The 20,166-nt window shown below is 38.5% G+C and overlaps 1 protein-coding gene across 1 annotated transcript in view; it reads left to right on the forward strand.

Annotated features, from left to right (window-relative positions):
- The window catches only part of SPAG16 (sperm associated antigen 16), a 371,328-nt gene that overhangs the window by 22,798 nt on the left and 328,364 nt on the right, over positions 1–20,166 (forward strand). Inside the window, exons 8-9 of the mRNA XM_050340454.1 lie at positions 987–1,056; positions 6,968–7,116. Coding sequence (XP_050196411.1) covers positions 987–1,056; positions 6,968–7,116 — 219 coding nt within the window. The remainder of the gene's footprint in view (positions 1–986; positions 1,057–6,967; positions 7,117–20,166) is intronic.

The raw sequence follows: 20,166 nt of genomic DNA on the forward strand, positions 1-20,166 counted from the left end.
GACTTACTGGTTTAGAAAAAAATACATTAAGAAATTAGAGACAGTCTTTCTGTCTTTAGTGGAATAATAAAGTAGTATTTATTTCCTATAATCTTGTTTGATGTATAGGTTGGTATATGAGATGTTCTGCCCCTTGGGCAGGAAGCAGTATAAGCACAGATAAGCTAGATGAAAAACAGAAAACTACCTTGCATGTGTTTAATTGGTATATTGTTTGTGCAAGAAAAGAAGGGAGGGGGGAAAAAAAACCCAAACAAACCCTAAGCAAATGCGCTTCAGCAGTAGCATATGTGGGTAACATAAAAGGAATTTACCATGCTTTCACTCTCTTCTGATAGTCTTCATCTCTCATTTCCTACTTTGCTCTGTCTCCAGTTTTTCTCAGATCATCTGTGGGCTTACTTTTAAAACACTGAGAATTATATGTTTGAAATGTCAATAAATAAAAGCAAATGCCCTATAGAAAAGGCAGGTTTACTGTCCATACAGAATTATGCTGATTCAGGAGTACAAAACATTAAAAGTTCCAGTGCTATGAATTTCAGGGACATATGTAAGACTTTTCCAGATATGAACTGTACTCATTCCAGAGCAATGACTGGTTGTAACACGTTTTGTGACATTTTGTTGTGACAAAGCTGTAGGTCATAGTGTGCCATTAAATTAGAGATCAGTGCAGTGACAGCAGTGGCTAAAACTTGCTGGTGCAGTGAGAGCCCTGGTATTCTGTATGACCACTTTGTTTTAATAGAGCTGTAAAAGTGAGAGGTTCTGGGTGATTGCATTTTATAGCATTGTTTTCCTGGGTCTTTCCAAAATCTTGAATTAGGAGTAATTGTCATAACTTAGAGACACTAATCAAAAGTAAAAAATTATAGATGAAACATATGAAGTACAGAGGCATAAGTGATGTGTGTTGTGAACAGATACCTCAAAAGCAATGTTTTCATCTTCCCTCCTCTTGTTCTTTCTCTTTTTAAAATTAGGTTACAGGTTTGCAGGCTGTGTTAGAAAATTTGGAGTCCGGATGTGTTAAGCAGATTTCTGAGGCAAAAGGTAAAACATTTCCATCACCAGGCTCAGACTGGTCATGGCTTTTGTGTTGTTGTGATGCATTTCAAAATCTGGTGTAACAGTAAATCAAAAATACTTGCATTGCAAAGGTTTTATCTGCTGACCTGGTGTTGGAGCAGCAGCTTCATCATTTGAATGTTTTATTCTGAAATGTATTCACTAAGGAGAGTGAGACTGCTGATGGCAATATGGAGTTTGTAACTAGGAGAGCACTTTGCCCCAGAAGGCTATTTTGTGTCTGGCTTTGTTATTACCTCCACTAATATCCCCTTTTTGGGGGGATGTGTGTTGTTTCTCACCTCTCTCTTAAGGTGGTGCATATGGGTGTCTGGAAGCATTTTGAAAATAGTGGTGTTATGAAATCCAGCCTCTTATTTTAGCACGTCTCATTTTTACAGGAGGTTGCTAAGGTGATATAATACCTACTGGAATAATATCCTTATCTGTATCTTCCTGCACTACTTCCCTGTGTAAATATTACATTACTTTTTCTAACTCCATCAGAGAAACCTTAACACCTCTGTTTTCCTAAGTAAATGAAGGCCATGCTATCACATTCCTTGAGAGCATCACTCCCACCAATAATTTGGAACCTATTTTCCGATTGCAGCTACATTTGGTAGTAAGATAAGTCTCAAAGAAACCAGGTTTCTTAAATTGTCCTGAAAATAAATGAGATGATGAAAAGGGTAAATGGTGAGCTCAGTCCTCTGACAACAAAGTATTTATTTACCTGCTGTAGTAAGGAGCAAGACGCCCATCAGAGATTGCTGTTTATTTGAAATGAGAGAACCCTATGAATATTATTCAACTTCCAGGTGAAGTGTTTGTTCCAGTTGGGCCAGTTTTAATATCTTGTTTGTTTTGTGGTTTGTTTCATCAGTTTCTGTGTTCATGAAGTTAACTTCTGTTGTTTAAAATTCCTCTAGAAAAGACAAGGCTGAGAAAAAGTATAGTAGCCACATCACCATGTTTGGTTTCTTTTTGTGTTTTTCTGTTTGTGGTTGAGTGAAGAGGCCAACAAGCACTTCCTTGACTATTAAAACACACTCTGGCTGAGGATATATAGTGTGGGTTCTTTCCCATGCTCATGTCTTACAGTGTGGATGCCCCATCTGTTCTCCTTTTCGTACTAAACATACTTTTTATTTGTTGTTTGAGTGATTCTGAAAACTACTCTCTGGCTGTTCATGCTTGTTTATTCTCCAAAAATCTTAAGAGCACTTTATAACACCAAAAAGTGACAAGCAGGGGAGCCACTTGATAAATAATTATGTAAAAAGCCCCTTGTCACTCAGTCTCCAAAATAAATTAAGCTCATCAGCCACCCACATGCTTGTACAAGTCTTAATTTGCTTCATATCTTGGGTATCATAAATTAATCAGTCTTTCAGTTCATTTCTTTTCAGTGCTTTGTCCTCTAATAGTACATAATTTTTATTGCACTCTGTAGGTCATACTCATGTCTCAGTGGGTGATATTGTCTCTTGTCCAAATACTTTCTGCTGCCTCTTGAAATATGATATTCTATTGCCTCTTGATTTTTTTCTTTATTCCTCAGACACTAGAAATGCAGTCTTGAGAAACAAGCAGTGCCTGGATACTGGAGAAGTGTTTGCTTCATTTTTCTCTAAATTTGTTAGTTTGGAAGGCACTGGTGCTGTTGCAGTTGCAGATTTGGGCTGTAAGGAACCCTAGAGCTGCATTTGTCATTGCTGTCTCTTCTGGGTTGCCTTTTCTGCATGGGTGTGCTCTAGTTGGGAGACAGAGCACACCCAGACTGCCGAGTGATCGGTGGCCAAGGTGAGATGCCTGTCCTGGCCAGGTGTCTGCCTTCACTGCAGGACAGAGCCTGCAGCAAAGAGGGTGGCTCTGCCGAGCAGCAGGGATTGCCCTTTGCTGCTCCTGATGCGGAGTCTGTCCCACAGCCTGACTTGGCTGTGGAACACCTGGAGTGCTGTCTTTGGCTAAAGGGCACTGAGAGTGGCTTTATTTGGCTTTGGGTTTGCTGAACTGGGAGGTTCTGCACATCCAGTCCAAGAAATCTGGAGAAAGACTTTTTACAAGGGCATGTAGTGACAGGACAAGGGGGAATGGCTTCAAACTGAGAGAGAGTAGGTTTAAATTAGCTGTTAGGAAGAAATGCTTTACTATGAGGGTGGGGAGGCCCTGGCACAAGTTGCTCAGAGAAGCTGTGACTACCCCATCCCTGGAAGTGCTCAAGGGCGGATTGGATGGATCTTTGAGCCACCTGGTCTAGTGGAAGGTGTTCCTTCCCGTGTCAGGGGGTTGGAACTGGATGGGCTTCAGGGTCCCTTCCAATGCAAACCCTTCTGTGACTATGGGTTTGTTTTTTTGCGTGGAGTTGGATTTTTTGAGTGAGTCATATAGCGCAAAATAAAGAACAAAGGGAAGCTTCTTAATATTCACCATGAGTTTGCACTATAAATTTGTGTCTGGCAGCTAGGTACAAAAAAATTAACAGGACTTAATGTTAAATTTAGGTCAACTCTTCTGGACTTTATTAGTCAGGCGTTTGACGTTGGAGCTGTCAGCCTGGTGCATTTCAAGCAATTGAAGAGGATAGGAGAGAATCCACAATACAGAGCATGTAATTTATTTACCAGGCGTTTTTTGCTGTCTCATTGTCAGGCTGCTGTTTTATACAACAGACCTTCAAGAGAAAAACTTGTAATAATTAAGAAACCTAAAGAAACCTAAGTTTTATTTCCTAATTCTTGCCTTGCTTGTTTCAAGTTGATATGAAGAACATGCAGTAGTTGGAGAGGAACTAGTTAACAGTTCTGGTTGGGACTTTGTCCTCTCATGGACTGGTTCTCTCTCTCCTATGGTCACTCAGAAATCAGCTCTGAAAGAAAAGTTGTATTTTGAGTTCAGATTACTTCTTAAAAAGTAATTTTGGAATTTTTTAAAGAAGATTTGTGTTAAAAACTATTTTTGTTTTAAATCTGGCCCTTCCTGATGTGATAGCAAGATCATACATAGAGGAATCTAATTACCCAAGAGAGAGCTGATATTTTATTTCGGTTATTGGTGTATATTAACAGAGCTCTCACACCGTTACTTACGGATCAAAACACAGTGTTAAGTGGTGCTCTGAGAAAAGACCACCTTTTCCTGCAGGAATTAAGCTTGTGGGCTGCTTGTGAACCTAAGTGAATGCTGCTGTAACAGCTGGTTCTATAAACATGTTATAAAACTGCTACTTGCTCAGTACTCTTCTTGTATTTCCTAAAAACAACAAAGCTTATTTACTACCCAGTTATATTCAGAAGTTGAACTCAATGAGTTTCTTTACTCATGGTTGAATTAACTCATTGCTGAGACTGTTAACTGTGCTTTTCCTTTCCTTGATCTGATGCAATTGCAGTTAGAAGGTCATGCACAAAGAAATTTAAAATGCACCAGTTGAAGTACTTGGGCCTGTTTGTCCCCATTCCCTGTACAACCCCACCAGAATAGGAAACATGTAAACACAAGCTTCTTAGTGCAACAGTTCTTTGGAACTTGTTCTTTCTTTTTTATTTTGGTAATAGTTATTGACTTTTAAAGCTCTTCAGTTGTCATAGCTATTAGTTTATGTGTATTTCAAAAGCAGCAACAAACCAAATACTCTGTGAGCAATGTGTTAGTAGGTAGCAGTTACTAAGTGAGTAGGAAGTGTTTGATATATAAACCAATTATGTGGCGTACCATTCCTTAGAGAAAGTTATTACTCAGGGTATGTGTGACAGTAACTATAACTTTCAAAGCAGTGAGAATACAGATGTCTTGTTAATCCAGGCACAGTTCTTTCCATTATTTCTAGCTTTACTCAGGTTGGGTATACAGGAAAGTTTTGTGTTTGCTTGATCTGCTTTTTTTGCCTCAAGAGTGGAGGGAGTGAGATTTTTTTCCACCTCTTAAGTCAGCAAGTTTGCATTTTGTTGTCAAGGTCTTAATAGTATCATAGACTCATAGAATTAACTGGGTTGGAAGAGACCTCTGAGATCATCAAGTCCAACCCTTGATCCCACCCCACTGTGATTACCAGATCATGGCACTCAGTGCCACATCCAGCCTTGTCTTAAAAACCTCCGGGGACGGTGAATCCACCACTTCTCTGGGCAGGCCATTCCAATGCCTGATTACCCTCTCTGTAAAGAACTTCTTTGTAATATCCAACCTAAACCTCCCCTGGCAGAGCTTAAGCCCGTGTCCTCTTGTCCTGCTGCTGATTGCCTGAGAGAAGAGACTGACCCTCACCTGGCTACAACCTCCTCTCAGGGAGTTGTAGAGAGTGATGAGATCACCCCTGAGCCTCCTCTTCTCCAGACTAAACAAGCCCAGCTCCCTCAGCCTCTCCTCATAGGACTTGTGCTCCAGTCCCTTTACCAGCCTGTTTGCTCTTCTCTGTACCTGCCCCAGCACCTCAATGTCCTTCCTGAACTGAGGGGCCCAGAACTGAACACAATACTCAAGGTGCGGCCTCACCAACGCAGAGTACAGGGGAAGGATCACTTCCCTGCTCCTGCTGGCCACACTGTTCCTGATCCAGGCCAGGATGCCATTGGCCTTCTTGGCCACCTGGGCACACTCTGGCTCATGTTCAGCCTCCTGTCAATCAGCACTCCCAGATCCCTTTCCACCTGGCTGCTCTCCAGCCCCTCTGGCCCAGCTGCAGGGGCATTGTTGTGGCCAAAGTGCAGGCCCTGGCACTTGACCTTGTTGAACTTCATCTCGTTGGAATCAGCCCAACTCTCCAGCCTGTCCAGGTCCCTCTGCAGAGCCCTCCTGCCTTCCGGCAGGTTGACACTCCCTCCCAACTTGGTGTCATCAGCAAATTTGTTGATGATGGACTCAATCCCCTCATCTAGATCATCGATAAAGATGTTAAACAGGACTGGGCCCAGCACTGATCCCTGGGGGACACCACTGGTGACAGGATCCCAGCTGGATGCTGCCCCATTTACCAGCACTCTCTGTGCCCGGCCCTCCAGCCAGTTCCTAACCCAGCTTTTCCAGGAGTATATTATGGGAGACAGTGTCAAAGGCTTTGCTGAAGGCTTTGAAAACCATTTTAAAAGAGCAAGCATTTAGCATTGGGTAGTGTGAAGTACATTTGTTTTAGTCTGGATTTTAGCTGTGTAATGTGTTTTTTTCCAAGAACTGGAAGGATGTAAGTGCCCAAACACTGTTGGAATTCAGTATTACAGTCTTTTTCGTGTACATCCATGTACATCTCACAGAGCATTGCAGCAAGATACAGGGATCATGGAGGACTGTTTTTGGGCGTGTGTGAGCTGCCAATACAAGCACTGTCAGACAGCAGTGTCCTTTCTGCCAGCTCAAGGCAGATCCATTGTATTGTAGTCCACATGTGTGCTGTACTCTTGCTCCTGTTCCTTTCAGCCTCTTTGATTTACAGCTATCTTACCTATGTAGGATGTCTTTGAGTTACCAATTTATAAGTAATTCCTTGTTGGAAAGGTGGATTGGGAGACAGTGCAGGGAAGTGAAAGGAAATATGGGCTGTAAATCAGAATAATGCCTTGGTGATGGATACTGGATAGGACATGCAGTGAGCTGATACTTCTCCTGGTTCTATGGGACATGAGAGAATGTATGCGTTTCATTGTGACTCTCTCTACTGCAAAACTTCTGCATTTTTGGGTGAAAGCCCAGGGTACATTTTTGGTAAGCTAAATCAGATCAACCCAAAATACTTCGTAGAGCAGAGCTGCATGTGGTCTTGGCACAGTTACCTCAATATCTTTGTTTAGAACGGTGTTTCTTTGAGACTTTCACGTCTACCTAATATTAAGTAAACAGATCTTCCAAAAGAGTAAGTTAAAAGCATTCTGATGACATTTTTGTTGTTCTTATTTCATAGTCCATGATTGTACAAGGAAGAAAGAGTTTGAAGGTCCCACCCAGAAAGCTCTTCGGGAAGCCAGGCAGCAAAAAATCATTGTTGCTGCAAGTTCTTCATATGATCCTGTCAAAGATGCAGAGAAGAAGATGAGCAAGAGAGATCTGAAGGTACATAGTGTTCTTTCCAGTTGCTCAGTATCTAATCCACCTTGAGCTGGTACTAAGCTGTGGTGAAAGATGCTTGTTTAAAAGAAGTCATACTTAGTAAATGGAAAAAGGTAGGTAACAAGTTGGTTTTCATTATGAGTTCTTATTGCAATTAATATTTCAAGGAATTAGAGGAACTCTGATTAGTTGAAGCTAGCAAGCTGCTTTTTGAGAATCTGATATAATCACCCTGCAGAGGAAGAGCATTGGCTATAAATACTTCTTGCTCTGTTATGTTTCTTTTGTAACTTGGGAAACCCTGATCTGTTCTGTAGTACTTGCAAACCTTCCAAGCATTTCAGACTGTCTGTACCAGGTGGGTTTAAAAGGTACATCATCTGGGAGACCAAGAGAAAAAAACCCCAGTGATTTCTTTATAGTCAAAGCTTCCAAACCAAAAAATTAACACGCTTCTGGTGTACTCAAGTTTAGAAGTTGTGGAAAATCAGAATTAATTCATGATTGAATATTTTTTTATTGTGGAAAGGAGTTGTTTACTTACTTTATTCCAATGGATTTATTTATTGAGGTTGCATTTTTTGACGATAGAACAGTGGGTTTAATTTTTCCAGATCAAGGTAAACATTCAAAAATCTAAAATTTCATAAGCCCTTGAACCTGTTTCATTGGCATATTTCTGTTTGAGAATTACAGTTAGAGTTTAAACTGTGGATTTGGGGAAGGAAAAAATCTTGACTTTATGCTGATGTAGTTGGAATCAGCTTCAGTCTTTCCTTATCTCCACAAGAGTTTGGCCATGGTAATTTATTTTTAATGCTTCTATTTGGTTTGCAGAGCATTTCTTCTATTGGCAGTGCACCTCTCCACTGACAAACAAAAAATTGTATTTGTTTTCCTCCGTTTTCTTTCTCCTGAATTCCCAGATTACCTATCTATCTGCTGTTGCTTTCTGAACCACTTCTCACCATAGATAGGAAATAATTCCCTGTACTGTCTCCCCACCTGTTGGTATCTGAGCATTTCTGAGGCACCTGCCAGTCAGTCCATCTCCACTTCCCCTGTTTTTCAGTCGGTGGTTGAAAACTTCCATCTTAAACACTTACAGGTATCTCCTCTCCTCATTTTGACTTGTGAACAGATAAAATTTTCTAGCCCAAGAAATAACTTCCTTGTTCCTGTTTCTGCTGAAGTAATCAGAAGTTTGATAGTAAATTTCAGTGGAGTTGTGCTTCACCCCCAGAATATGAACTCTACACAGGTAGTGAACCTGTCTGGCTCTTGTTCTCTGAAATTCATGAGCACTGTTAGTTGACTGGTTCTGGCAATCATCTGTGTTTCTGCAGATCTTATGTTTCCCAAATGAGTCCTACCAGAGGCCCTGATGTCTTTATTTAATCAGTGGGTTAGAAAACTGGAGTAGTTCCAGAAATAAGACATCAGAAAATATGGACATGTTTGAATGTGCTAGATTTTACCATGGCTAAGTGATAATCTAAACCCTGAGGTGTGAGATTAGCATCTCTTCCAGCAGTGGAACAATAGTTCTTTTTCACTTCACATTTCCTAGATCTATTATTTCTAAATATCTTCTTTCCCCTAGTAAAGCCTACTGCCTTGGATAGTGCAGAGGAATTATTGTTTAGGCTGTTAGAATTAATGACAGAGGGAATGATGAGTTTGTAGAGTGCAAAGGGGGGAGTTAAAATTATGTTTAAAACAAAAGATACAAAACTCTGTCTTTTAGAGCGCATTTATTGAACTGTGGTTCTAATACAAGGGATTTTATTAAAATAGTGCATTCTTATTCAACAGTTTGGTTGTCTGAGTATTTGTTCCTGTCAGAAGGATGAGCTATAAATGACAGCCTTGACTTCCTTAGATTGATTTTTGTGGTACTTGGAATCAGACTTGTGTGCTGTCCCATCTCCTTTGACCTATAGCAAAAGATCTTTTAAATTCTGCTGTGCCTTATATGACTTACAGTGATTCAGCATGGGAACGTCTTCACTGAAGAGTGTACCATTAATAAGTCTTGTTTTTCTTTATGATAATGAAAATGACACTTTAAATGTTTGATTGGGGAGGGTAACATTGATTTATATGTATTAAGATGGATTCATATGAGTTCTCTTTATACTACAGAGAAAGTAAGAGCATAAGTTGGTCAGCTCATGGAATTCAGGTGAGGAATATACAGAAGAAATAAATGCAATTAAAAAGTCCTGTATTTGCACAGTTAATTTATGACAAAATGGAGAAAACAGAAGATAAGGGAAATCTGGGTAAAATTCACTGTCTAGTATTGTTTAGCTCTCTTCAAGAAATGTAGGTGAACCTCTAAAGCTCAGAGTGAACCCTTAATCCAGTTTTCAAATGTAGTCATTTTGATTATATCACATGCAGTAAAAAGCTAATATATTGTCATGGGATTGTATCCTTGAGGCAAAATTATAAATGTTTGCATTAACTGTACTGTTACACAGGAGTGAACTATGGTGATGGAAATGATTTAACATCTCTTTTTGTCTTGTAGCTAAACAGTGATCTAACAAATGCCTATGCTTTTAAGTAGATGCAGATATGACTCATAGCTGAGCAAGAACATTTGCTTCAAGGACAGACATATATTGTGTTTTTGTAATATCCTGTAAAAGCTGACATGTAATTTAAAACACAGGGTCCCTTTGATGTGAAGTTTATCAGTGAAACAGTGAAAAAGCAACTGGATTTCTTTCTGAGGGAATGTATTATCCTGATTTTACAATCTTTGTTACAAGACTCAATTAAATTGTACAGTAACAGGCAATTAGGCTAAACTATTTGCATATCTGGCCCTTAATAAGCCAGTATCACTAGCATAAATATTCTTAGATTAAGAATGTGTATAGAGTACTGCTTTAAACATTGAAATTAATTAAAATGCACTTGCAGGTCATTAACATTGTAGAGAACCTTTTATAATGGGAATTTCATTATGCTATGGAAATATACTTTCCCTATTTTTATATATTCATTCTCTCAGAGTACATTCTAAGTTTGATTGTTTTTAGTAGTTATTAGGAGGACAATTGCAGGGTTTTTTTTTTCCACTAAATTATATTTTTATATATAATATATTACAACACAGTTTAATTTTCTGCTGTTTTACTGGTGAGAAACTTTATCTAAAGCTGCATTGGACACTTCTGGAGTTGAGGCATTGTCTGTTTCTGTGGAACAGATTTTGCAATTAGGCCCACTGTGCGCATTAAAAATATGGAAGTAAAATCAAGTGATCATACAAATACAGCTTCTGTAATTGATAAGATTTTGGGTTGAAATATCACATGGCTGCATATATTAAACCCAAGCTTCTCCTCAGTTCTGTGGAAGAAAGTATAGACAATTTACAAGAACTGCCATTTCTGTGCTCTCAAGCAGAAGGGAAGCTGAAACCAAAATGATCACTTAATCAGATTATTGAAATTGAATTATTTGAATATAAATTAGCACAGGCGTACTGGGGACAGAATTGGAAAGATGAGATCCCAAAATAGTTAGGAAGGGTTTTAAACGAAACAGACAATCATTTTGTGTTTGCAATAAGGTGGCTAAGAAAGCACTGGTTTGATATTCCGAGAAGATGACTGACAGATAGTGCTGGGAATGCTTATTCCTACAGCCCTTCCCTGGTATGATAAAACTCCAGACACGTAGCTAAGAAAATTAATACCAGTTACCCAGATGTAAGACTGCAGTCTGAAGAAGGGAAAAGGATAAAGTAGAAGCTAAGAAATAAGAGATAAAAAGTAAATGCTAAGAAATGATAGGCTAGACAGTGTAACTTAAATTCCTGAGGAGGCTGGCAGTGAATAACTGAAATTGTACTGAACATCAGCAAGAAACCAGGAAAAGGAGTAACTGTGAAAATGGATTTATAAGGGGAAAAGTATTTCAATCCACTCTAAATTGCACCCATCGAAGGATAGGAGGTATGGTTAGAAGGAGAAGCAGTAAACGTAGTACCTGTATCTTATTCTTAAGATACAAGAGCTCTTATGTTTTTAGAAAGGCTTTGGGTATTGTCTCACAGATAGTTCCTCTGAGCAACTGTAAAAATTTGGCCTGACGTAAATTTTTCTAAATAAAGGAAAAATAGATTAGAAGTTTGCAGATGTATTGAATAGGCATTTTGCTGGGATAGGTTGTCATTAATGACCTGGAAAATGGAACAGAAAATAAGCTGACAAAACTTACAGACCAAGTGACCTGGGTTTGGTGGGGTTGGAATAGCAAGTGAAGCTGAGGACAGGAGTAAAATTCCAAAGTTGTCCTATTGGACAATCGATCTGGAGAAATAACATGCAATATAAGACAAGGTACAAAACTCTGCCTTTAAAAAATGATCCAATGCACAAATACAGATCAGGAAGATAAGTAAGTGTTGATTAAATAGCTTTTAATTAGAGTAGGCTCTAGGGTATGTTGTGTAAAACAAGCTTAACATGACTTGAAAATGTCATAATATTGCTAAACAGCGGAAAGCTGTATTGCAGTGTAAACTATTGCATGGAGGCTGTAGGATATTTCTCTTGCTTTGTTCACATGGCATGTGGCTTTGGCTGCAGTTCTGTGCTCAGTTTGATCACAGCTCCTCTGGAGACAAGGGGAGCATCTAAACTAGAGCAATAAGAATGATTAGAAATCTGTGAAACTGTCAGAAGGTGAGAAGTGAAATTGTGTAGTCCACAGAAAAGAACCCTAAAGGGAGACAGGATGCATCCTTAAAGTAGAATTCTTTTTAAAAAAAGGACCGAAAAAGATACCAGATAACAAAACAACCTGTTAGCACAAGAAGTAATAAGGTAGAAACTCAATAAGAATGGTTCAGATGACAGATTAAACAATTTGTGGTGGTAAATACAGTGAAGCACTGGACTAGGTTGCCTAGGGAGTTTGTGTTCCAGTAACAGGACACACAGATTTTTCTGAGGAATGAGCATAGGTACAGTGTCCCCTTGGGAAAGGGGATGCACTGGCTGACCAGTAGAGGGTTTTTTCAGCTGCCCAGCTGTCATGTTCCCCCAAAAACCCTACTGAAGGAAAGGAGCTTTCAGCCTTGCCCTGACATAGCAGGCCAGTTTCGACTTGCTGTTAAAGAATAGCAATATCAAAGAAATGATTTCTAATTCCCATTAGACTTGAGGGCTGGGGGAAAGGTCACTGTAGAAGATGTGCCAGCCAGCAAGTGTGGATTTGTGAAGTGCTCAGTGTGCCTGTGGCTCTAGAGCGGGGATGGCACGTGCAGCTTCATGTCCAGTGGGACTGGCCTCAGGTTCACAGCGGGATTAATCAGCACAGAATATGTATGGTCAGAATATGATGCCTCTTTCCTTCTACATAAGGAATTAACATTCTCGACTCAAGTGCCAAGAGCGTGATCTGAGATTAACTGAATGTAATCTGTGTTCTTTAGTTGGTTTTGATGGAATTTAATTTTAAAAAAAATTACATGTTTTGTAATTAAGTAATTCCTGCTTGAAAATGGTCAAAAGAAAAAAACCCCTTCTTTTTAGATGAAATCCATGCTTTGGTTTTAATTTGTCTATGATATTCTGCAATGTAGTAGATAATGTCATGATGGCTTTAGTTTCAGGCTTTCCCAAACGTGCTTAAAGGTGACAGACGTACAGGGAGAAAATAAGAAAACGCTTAAGAATTTTAACTACAAATAAAGCTGTATAGGAAATACTCATACAGCTGCAAGACCAAATTATAGACGGCTTATATATAATTTTTCATCCATCTCTGCAGCTTTGTTAAATCACACCCAGAGCATGCATTTCTAGAAATAGATTGATACTTGAAGCCACTGGTACTTGATAAAATTACTTCCCGGAGCATCCAAAGGGTTTCTTTGTGCTGAAGAACAAGGCTTATTTTGAGTCATTGCACACTGCCAAGAATAATAAAGTAATGGGCTCCCAAGACTGAAAACCAGTACAGAAGGATGTTGGGAAGTAGAATGCATTTGATCCTAATTCTAATTGTACATATGCTTTACATATTTATATGTTTCTTTCTGTCTCTGAGTGTAAATAATGACGGATTTTAGAATAATAGTCTGTCTTCAGTGAGACTGTTAGTCTCACTCTTGCTATAATCAGTTACAGAAACTACTGATAATAAAATTACTGATTTTTAGATGCAAATGCTTTGATTTCCTGCAAGAGGAACCTACTGAAATAATATTTAAAAAACAACCTTTGAGTGTTGCTGAGATGATGTAAAAGATAGGAAAAAAATACATAAACGTGAAGGGTTTAAAATGTTTCTTTTCCTTTACTTTTATCAATAGCTGTTGCTGTCTTGCTCAGAACAGACAGCCCTGTCGAAGGGGGAGAGTTGGGAATTGTGCTGTGCATATGGGTTTCCTTTACCCCACAGGTATTCCTGCAGTGCTTTCCCTCCTTCACTTTGGGATTTACGGTAGGATTTGACCATACAAGAGTTAAGAGGGAACTTGCCAAGAGCACAGGAGGCTCCGTGCAAAGCACCCGCAGCAGGAGGTGCATTGGTGCTTGTACAGCTGTTGGTAATGTCAGCAGTGTTTGGCATTTGAGACCGTAATTGAGTAATTTCGTTAATTTGGGACTAATGCTTTGGTTTCCTTTAATTAAAGTGTCAAGGCCTTAAAGTTTCTCTTGGAAATCGTGTGGGAATTTTGTGGGGCCAAGGAGGAGAGTGGTTTAGTTGTGCTTGTTTCTTCTCTAACAGGTGTTTGGTACTTAGAGCCACTGTAGGGGTTCTGCTGGTACAGGGTCTCTAACTGGGCCATTCCAATGCTCTTTTGAAAGTCAAACTTCTGCCAAGATCTTTATTACTTTAGAGGAAAGAGTCACTAACTGGTATTAGAATGCACTACCCAAGGTATGAGCAGTGTTGGGTACCTTGGTTACGACATTATTGAGGCAAACTTCAGTTCACTTGAAAAAAGTCAATAGTTTTTAAGAAGGGATTTTTCTTGTGTGAGGGGAGAAAAATCTATTTCAAAAAAATCTAGATTTCTAAAGAAATCTATTGCAATTATTTTTTTTTTAAAGGTCTGTTTTATATTAAAAATTTTACAGTGCAAGAGATAGGAAGAGTTGTGTAATAATTTGGAAACCTTTGTCGTGGTTTTGCCCTGGCTCAGTTTTAGTTTTCAATGCAACAAAACAATGATCTGCTTGGGTATTTTGGGGTATTGACAAAATACCTATAAAATAATCCTATAAAAGTTCTAAATTTAATTGATATACAATGGCAAGGCAAAATGTACAGAACAGTAAATGTATTTGAACTGGGTAAATAATCACCACCATTTGGAAAGAAATATTCTTCCAGAAGAAATATTTGCAGTCTAAAATTCTCAGTTAACTTAGGTTGATGTTCAGGGCAATGTGTGAACTTCTGCTTGATATACTTACACCAAAAAAGTAGATTAAGCAAGGCTAAAGTTAATATTAATTGTTTGTTTTGTTTGTTTGGTTTTTTTTTTCCATTTTAATGTAGTTCAGCTTAAGTAATTCATGGATGAAACTAGATCCCTTTCAAATTACTGAATTGTGATTGAAATATGAAATAAGCATTCAGACCCCTAAAATCTGGAGGGAAAGGCTCAGGTGCTCACTGCCATATTTATATTTTAAATTAACTATTCTGGACTAAGTTATGGATTTTGGTGTTTCAATCTTTTCTCCCAATATTTAAACAAAGCCCTTGCATATGTAAACATCACTTTAAGGAAAATGAAATTCAACATTAGCATTTAGTTTGCATGGTAACAGATCTCTCCCATACCCCAAGTGCTCTGGCAGGAACACGCGCTGCTCGTCATGTTCAGGGCTGTTTGTCTTGTATATTCAAACAGCACTTCTGGGAGTAGAAAGTAGAGGCTTAATTGTTTCTGTTTGAATGCAGTGAAATGAAATAAAATACTCAGTCTTTATTCCAAACAGTTTATGAATTAATAATTGGACAATTTTCCTTCAGAAAATGTAATACTGTTTCCTGGGAGTGTCACGAGCTATGAAGACAATGGTAATGGGTCACAGGCCTTGTCCTAATTGGATTTCCAGTTTGAATCCAGGCCTGACAGGGTTGATCGTGATTAGAACTCATTGTTGTATAATCACAGATGAATTGGTCTCACCTGCTCTTACACGCAATAACCCAAGTGAAAGCTCTGCCAGCAGGGAGTCTGAGGTGGGACAGATTTGTGATGGAAACCAGCCTGTAATGATGGATCTCCAGGTGGGGTTTATGCCAAGGGAACAGAAATCATTTCAGCATCATATTTAGGCACTGAAGGTAAATCAAATCTGTTGCCACTAAATGGAACCACTTTGTAAGGCACAACTGCTGAACAATTTTATGGACACATTCGGAATCTTTTCATATTGCAAATTCATTTTTACTTAAGTGCAATCTAGTGTCTTAATGTGACCATGATCTCTGAGATGGGTTTTGGGGGCAAAAAACACAATATATTGTTTGTACTCAAGTGGTTTTCCTTTCAGTCATTCTCGCTTCCCTAGAAACTCCCCATCTCTTCCCTTCTTCTGCTGGTTTTGTAAATACTCTAAATTTCAACTAAGGTGCTGAATTACAAAGTTTGAAAAACACAAGTTTGAAAGCCTAGTTGTAGAATTCCGTTACTCAAAACACAGGCCAAAGAATGCTGAAGTAGTGTCGAGTTACCAGGTGGACTGCTTGAGTTTGTATTTCTTTGTATACTTTGCAACATATTTCTATAGTTATGTTTACAAGGTTTTATCCTCTTTTGTGTGTATAGTTCAGGTAATGTGCTGCACACTTTAAATTATCCAAAGCTGATCAGCCAGTCACACATCTGAAGCTGCTTCTGTTCTTGCAGGAACGCTTCACTCATAGTAGAAACAAACCTCCCCAGTGTTTCTGAAGCACCTGTAAAATAACTGTTCTCTCGAAGCAGTACAGCAAAAAGTGAGATTTGCCGTGATGTAAATCTATCAAGAGTTGATTTCCACAAATAGCTTGAAAAGTAAAGGAACAGATAAACAAAAAGACTATGCAAAATCACTGTACATAGTATTAACAAAAAAATTTAGTCATGTTCCAGTGGTACTTGTTAATGTGAAAATGTTGCCCTATGTTTCCACACTTCTGGTGTACATTAATTATAATTTAAAAATAAATTGTTTAAATTACTGAACTTGTGTAGATAATTTAGGAACAATGCAAATAGGTGTGATGTCTCTCTGCCTTTTATATGTGTATTTTTCATGGCCACTTAAGAAAACAGCCTGAAAAGGGTGTTAGGGATAGTAAAGAAATTCACAGGCCTCCTTCACAATTCATGCAAAAATTGTTCTGGAATCCAGCAGATAAAATAATCAGAGCAGTACATAGCCATGTTAAGGTAATTCTCCAAGTTAGGGAGAATACCCCAGTGATGTTTCAGCACAGATCACAGGGTTGGTGAACATTAACATATTGCCCTTGGTTTTGCATTAGTAATAAAAATAGGGATGAATATGGAGATGAAATAGGAGATTTTTTTACTTTAAAAAACTGTATTGGGAGGGAATCCTTGTTTTGAGTGTCTTGTACTTGGATTTTTTTATATACAGCCAGTTGCTGAGTGATTGGTTTTGTTCAAACATAATATTAATTTTGTACTCTTGAGTTCTAGGATAGGCTTTGGCAGCTGTTTCTTCTGCTGCTGTTGTTGACTAAACTTTCCTTGTTCTGATCTTGTTCCTTCAGGTTCTCCTCTGTTTTCAAACTAATAGTTCATGACCAATTTTTGCCTGCCACCGCAGCTTTGAAGCAGCAGTGCGTGTGTGTGGGCCTTGCTTTGATCTCAAAAATCCACCCAGGCTAAAATAATTTTGGAAGTAATAATAAAGAGGAGCTGAAAGGGCTTTGTTGGCACAATTGTTTATTTATAGAGTTTTGTTTTCTTTTAATGTAAGACAGCCTATTATGTACTAATTAATTGTTTTATATTTACACAGTTTATAAAAAGAATGAGGGGAAGGCTAAAAATATTTGGAGCACATTTAAGGATAATTGGATAGGTCCTGTGTTGTATTTGATAACTCCTGTATTGGTTCTAAAAGCACAAACAAACAAGCTAATGCATTCATGTATTCTTAACCTTGGCACTAAGTTACCTGATTTTTGGTCTGGGAGTCATAGCAAGGAGCTCTTTACAATCTGTGTAGTTTATTTCCATTTTTGTCAGGATACACACAGAGGAAGCTTCTAGCCACCATCTGGTGATCTGTGTGAGTAGACAGCCTCGATGGCAGTAAAAGAGGCTGGATGTGCCAAAGCTGGGGCTGGGAGCTTAGTCAGAACATGCCAACACCTGTGCAGGGGACTGTTCTCATCAGCTGTGTCAGCTACTCCACAAAGCTTGAGACTGGCTCTATTTTATACCTTTTGGAACGGTCCTTCTCTGTTTCTTTAAGTTTGTTTTCTTAAGTAATTTATGAATGTCAGGGAAGCTTTTAAATTGGAGATTTGGAGCTATAAATGTTGGTCCTAATAATACAAATCCTGTTTTTATTACTTTTAAAGGTCTTCTAACTAATTGAATTAATTCATCATGAATTTCCTGTCAGAAGTATGTTACTGTAATAAAGGTAATGAGAGGAAACAAGGAAAGGGTAACCTTTTTGTCTCTCTTTGCAGCCAGATGTATTTGAGTGTCACTTTAGTATGTCATTGGATTGTTCCACTCAATAAATTAATGGCACAGCTGAGATTTGATTTTATTAGAACTCTTTTTGGTGAGTCTGCATGAACTCTAATTTGGCCATTATTTTTAGCTACACAAGTATGTGCCTGGGTTTTACAAATGAGAGGAGTCTGTATTGTCTTACTGTACTTTAGCTGCACACCCAATCCTTAAAAGCCATTTACCAAGGTGTTTTAAGCCTTTCAGTTTTTCTTCTCAAAATAGCAGTGACTAGGATTTAAACCTGTACCAAGGTGTCTGAGTTCCCAGCTGTGGAAGGCAGTAGAAGTAGATTGTGGAATCATGAAATGGTGTGAGTTGGAAGGGACCTTAGATGCCTAAATGCTTTTGAGAATGTCTCATATGCTGATATTATTGTCCAAGCATGCTAAATAACCAGCTCCTGTAGCAAGTCAGCTGTCACTATATAATGTTGTACTGCAACATTGTTCATTGTCTGGTAATTAGTATCTTAATAATACCCAGTGAAACAGACCCAATGTCTTGTTGCCAGTGACAGGGTTGCAATTTTCTGCCCCTAATATTTCTGCCCATATTTTCTTTCCTCCCTTCTCCTTTCATTCTTGTGTTTTTCTGGTGGTGCTTGTTTTCTGCTGGTGAATGAGGTGAGCAGGACAGTCCTGGGTTCCAAGCCCTGCTCTGCAGTGCTGGGGAAGCTGGATCTGCATGGTGTGTGTGGGGACACAGGATCTGCTCACTCTGTATGTTCCTTGAGATCTCTTCCTGCTCACTCAAGCGTAGGTGGTGGTTTTTGGGGGGAATTGCAAGTTTGTGGTAATTGTTAGAGTCCTCACAGCCTTTCCATGTCTGAATCCTGATGAAATTGTATAGGAAGGTGTAAGATGATTGAATCATGGGGAGAATTTGTCTGCTTGTAAAGGGGACTTTTACCTCTACATATCTCCTACAAATACTCCTGAACTCAGCATATTTAAGGGCTTCTCTGCTCCTGTTTGGGTAATGCAGTAAAGCACGACGTGTTTGGGGTTTTTTGGTTTGAGGAAGTTGTAATTCCACTGTTATGATAAAGATTTACTGCTGATCATTGCCTTCTACCTTTTTGTTGAAGTGTACAGACAAGCTACCAGGCAGATATATAGTACATATCAGTGCAAAAAATGTTGGTTATATATTGAGACCTTCCATTCAGTGTTTTTTTCCTGTGGAAATCTGAACTGCTGCTCTCAGCTGTTACTTGGAATTTCTGTTCTTTGTGTTTGTTTCTTCACTCCACCCCTCTGAGGAATATACAGGTAGTTCTGTGCTCTTCCATCCCCGAGTCCTTTGTGGAGTATTGTAACTTAAATGCTTTAATTCTTAAATTAAAAAAAAAAACTAACTTGAAATAGTAAAGTGATGCTCTTTTGAGTATCTGTGATGATGACCATACATCTTCTGCTCTGTTCTTTATATTCCCTTTAGATTTTGAGTTAGAAAAGGCAGTTTTTGGAGTGACTGTACCCATCAGTTTGGTGGAAGCCTCAAAAAATGTGATTAAGGACTATTAAAGTCACAGACACACAAAAATAGCAGGAGTGTATTAGCAGTAATATCCTGGATGAAAAAATCCAATGTAGCTTAAGCTTAATTTAAATATAGAAATATGGAGTTAGGATCCTGCTTCTCAAACCTGATTAAGTAACCTCTATTAATTATGCTCTTGCAACATATTTTTTCCTTTTTTTTATTTTATTTTTTTTATTTCTGACTCAAAACGTAAGGCCTCAAAAACCTTGAATTTCACTATAGTGCAGTAACATGTCCAACTTCCAGCATGAGATGTGGAACCAGTGAAAGCACTAGAAGTCTTTTAGATTTGCCAGTGTTTCTAGGTGGTGCATTCATAATTGAATATAGAATAATTTCTTGTGTAAGATATTTCTTCATTTTAAAATGTGTTTTCTTTCAAATGTTCTGAACAAATAAGATAGTTCTAAGAAGCTAATGGTCAGAAGATAATCCTGAGAGAACAGTGGAAGATGCTGTAATCTTTTGAAATTCATCACCTGTATATATTTAAGGTTTTTTCTGCTCCAGAAAAAGGAAAAATGTGCACTTAATTGTGGGAATGATAGAAATTGAGAGGAAAGATCTCTAATATGTTCTAGTGGGCATTACTTTGTTTTCTGCTTTCCTCCATATTCACAAAAAGTGGATCTCTAATTTCTAAGAAATTGGCAGTGTGATACCAGTAAGTTTCTGAGTCTGATCTGGAGGCAGAGTATTACTGAATTTTTCATCAGTGAGGGTCTGGAAGTTGGAGACTTCGTTAGGATTTCCTT

The sequence above is a fragment of the Myiozetetes cayanensis genome, unplaced genomic scaffold, assembly GCF_022539395.1.
Source record: "Myiozetetes cayanensis isolate MyiCay16 unplaced genomic scaffold, myiCay2020 scf9, whole genome shotgun sequence".
NCBI lineage: Eukaryota > Metazoa > Chordata > Aves > Passeriformes > Tyrannidae > Myiozetetes > Myiozetetes cayanensis.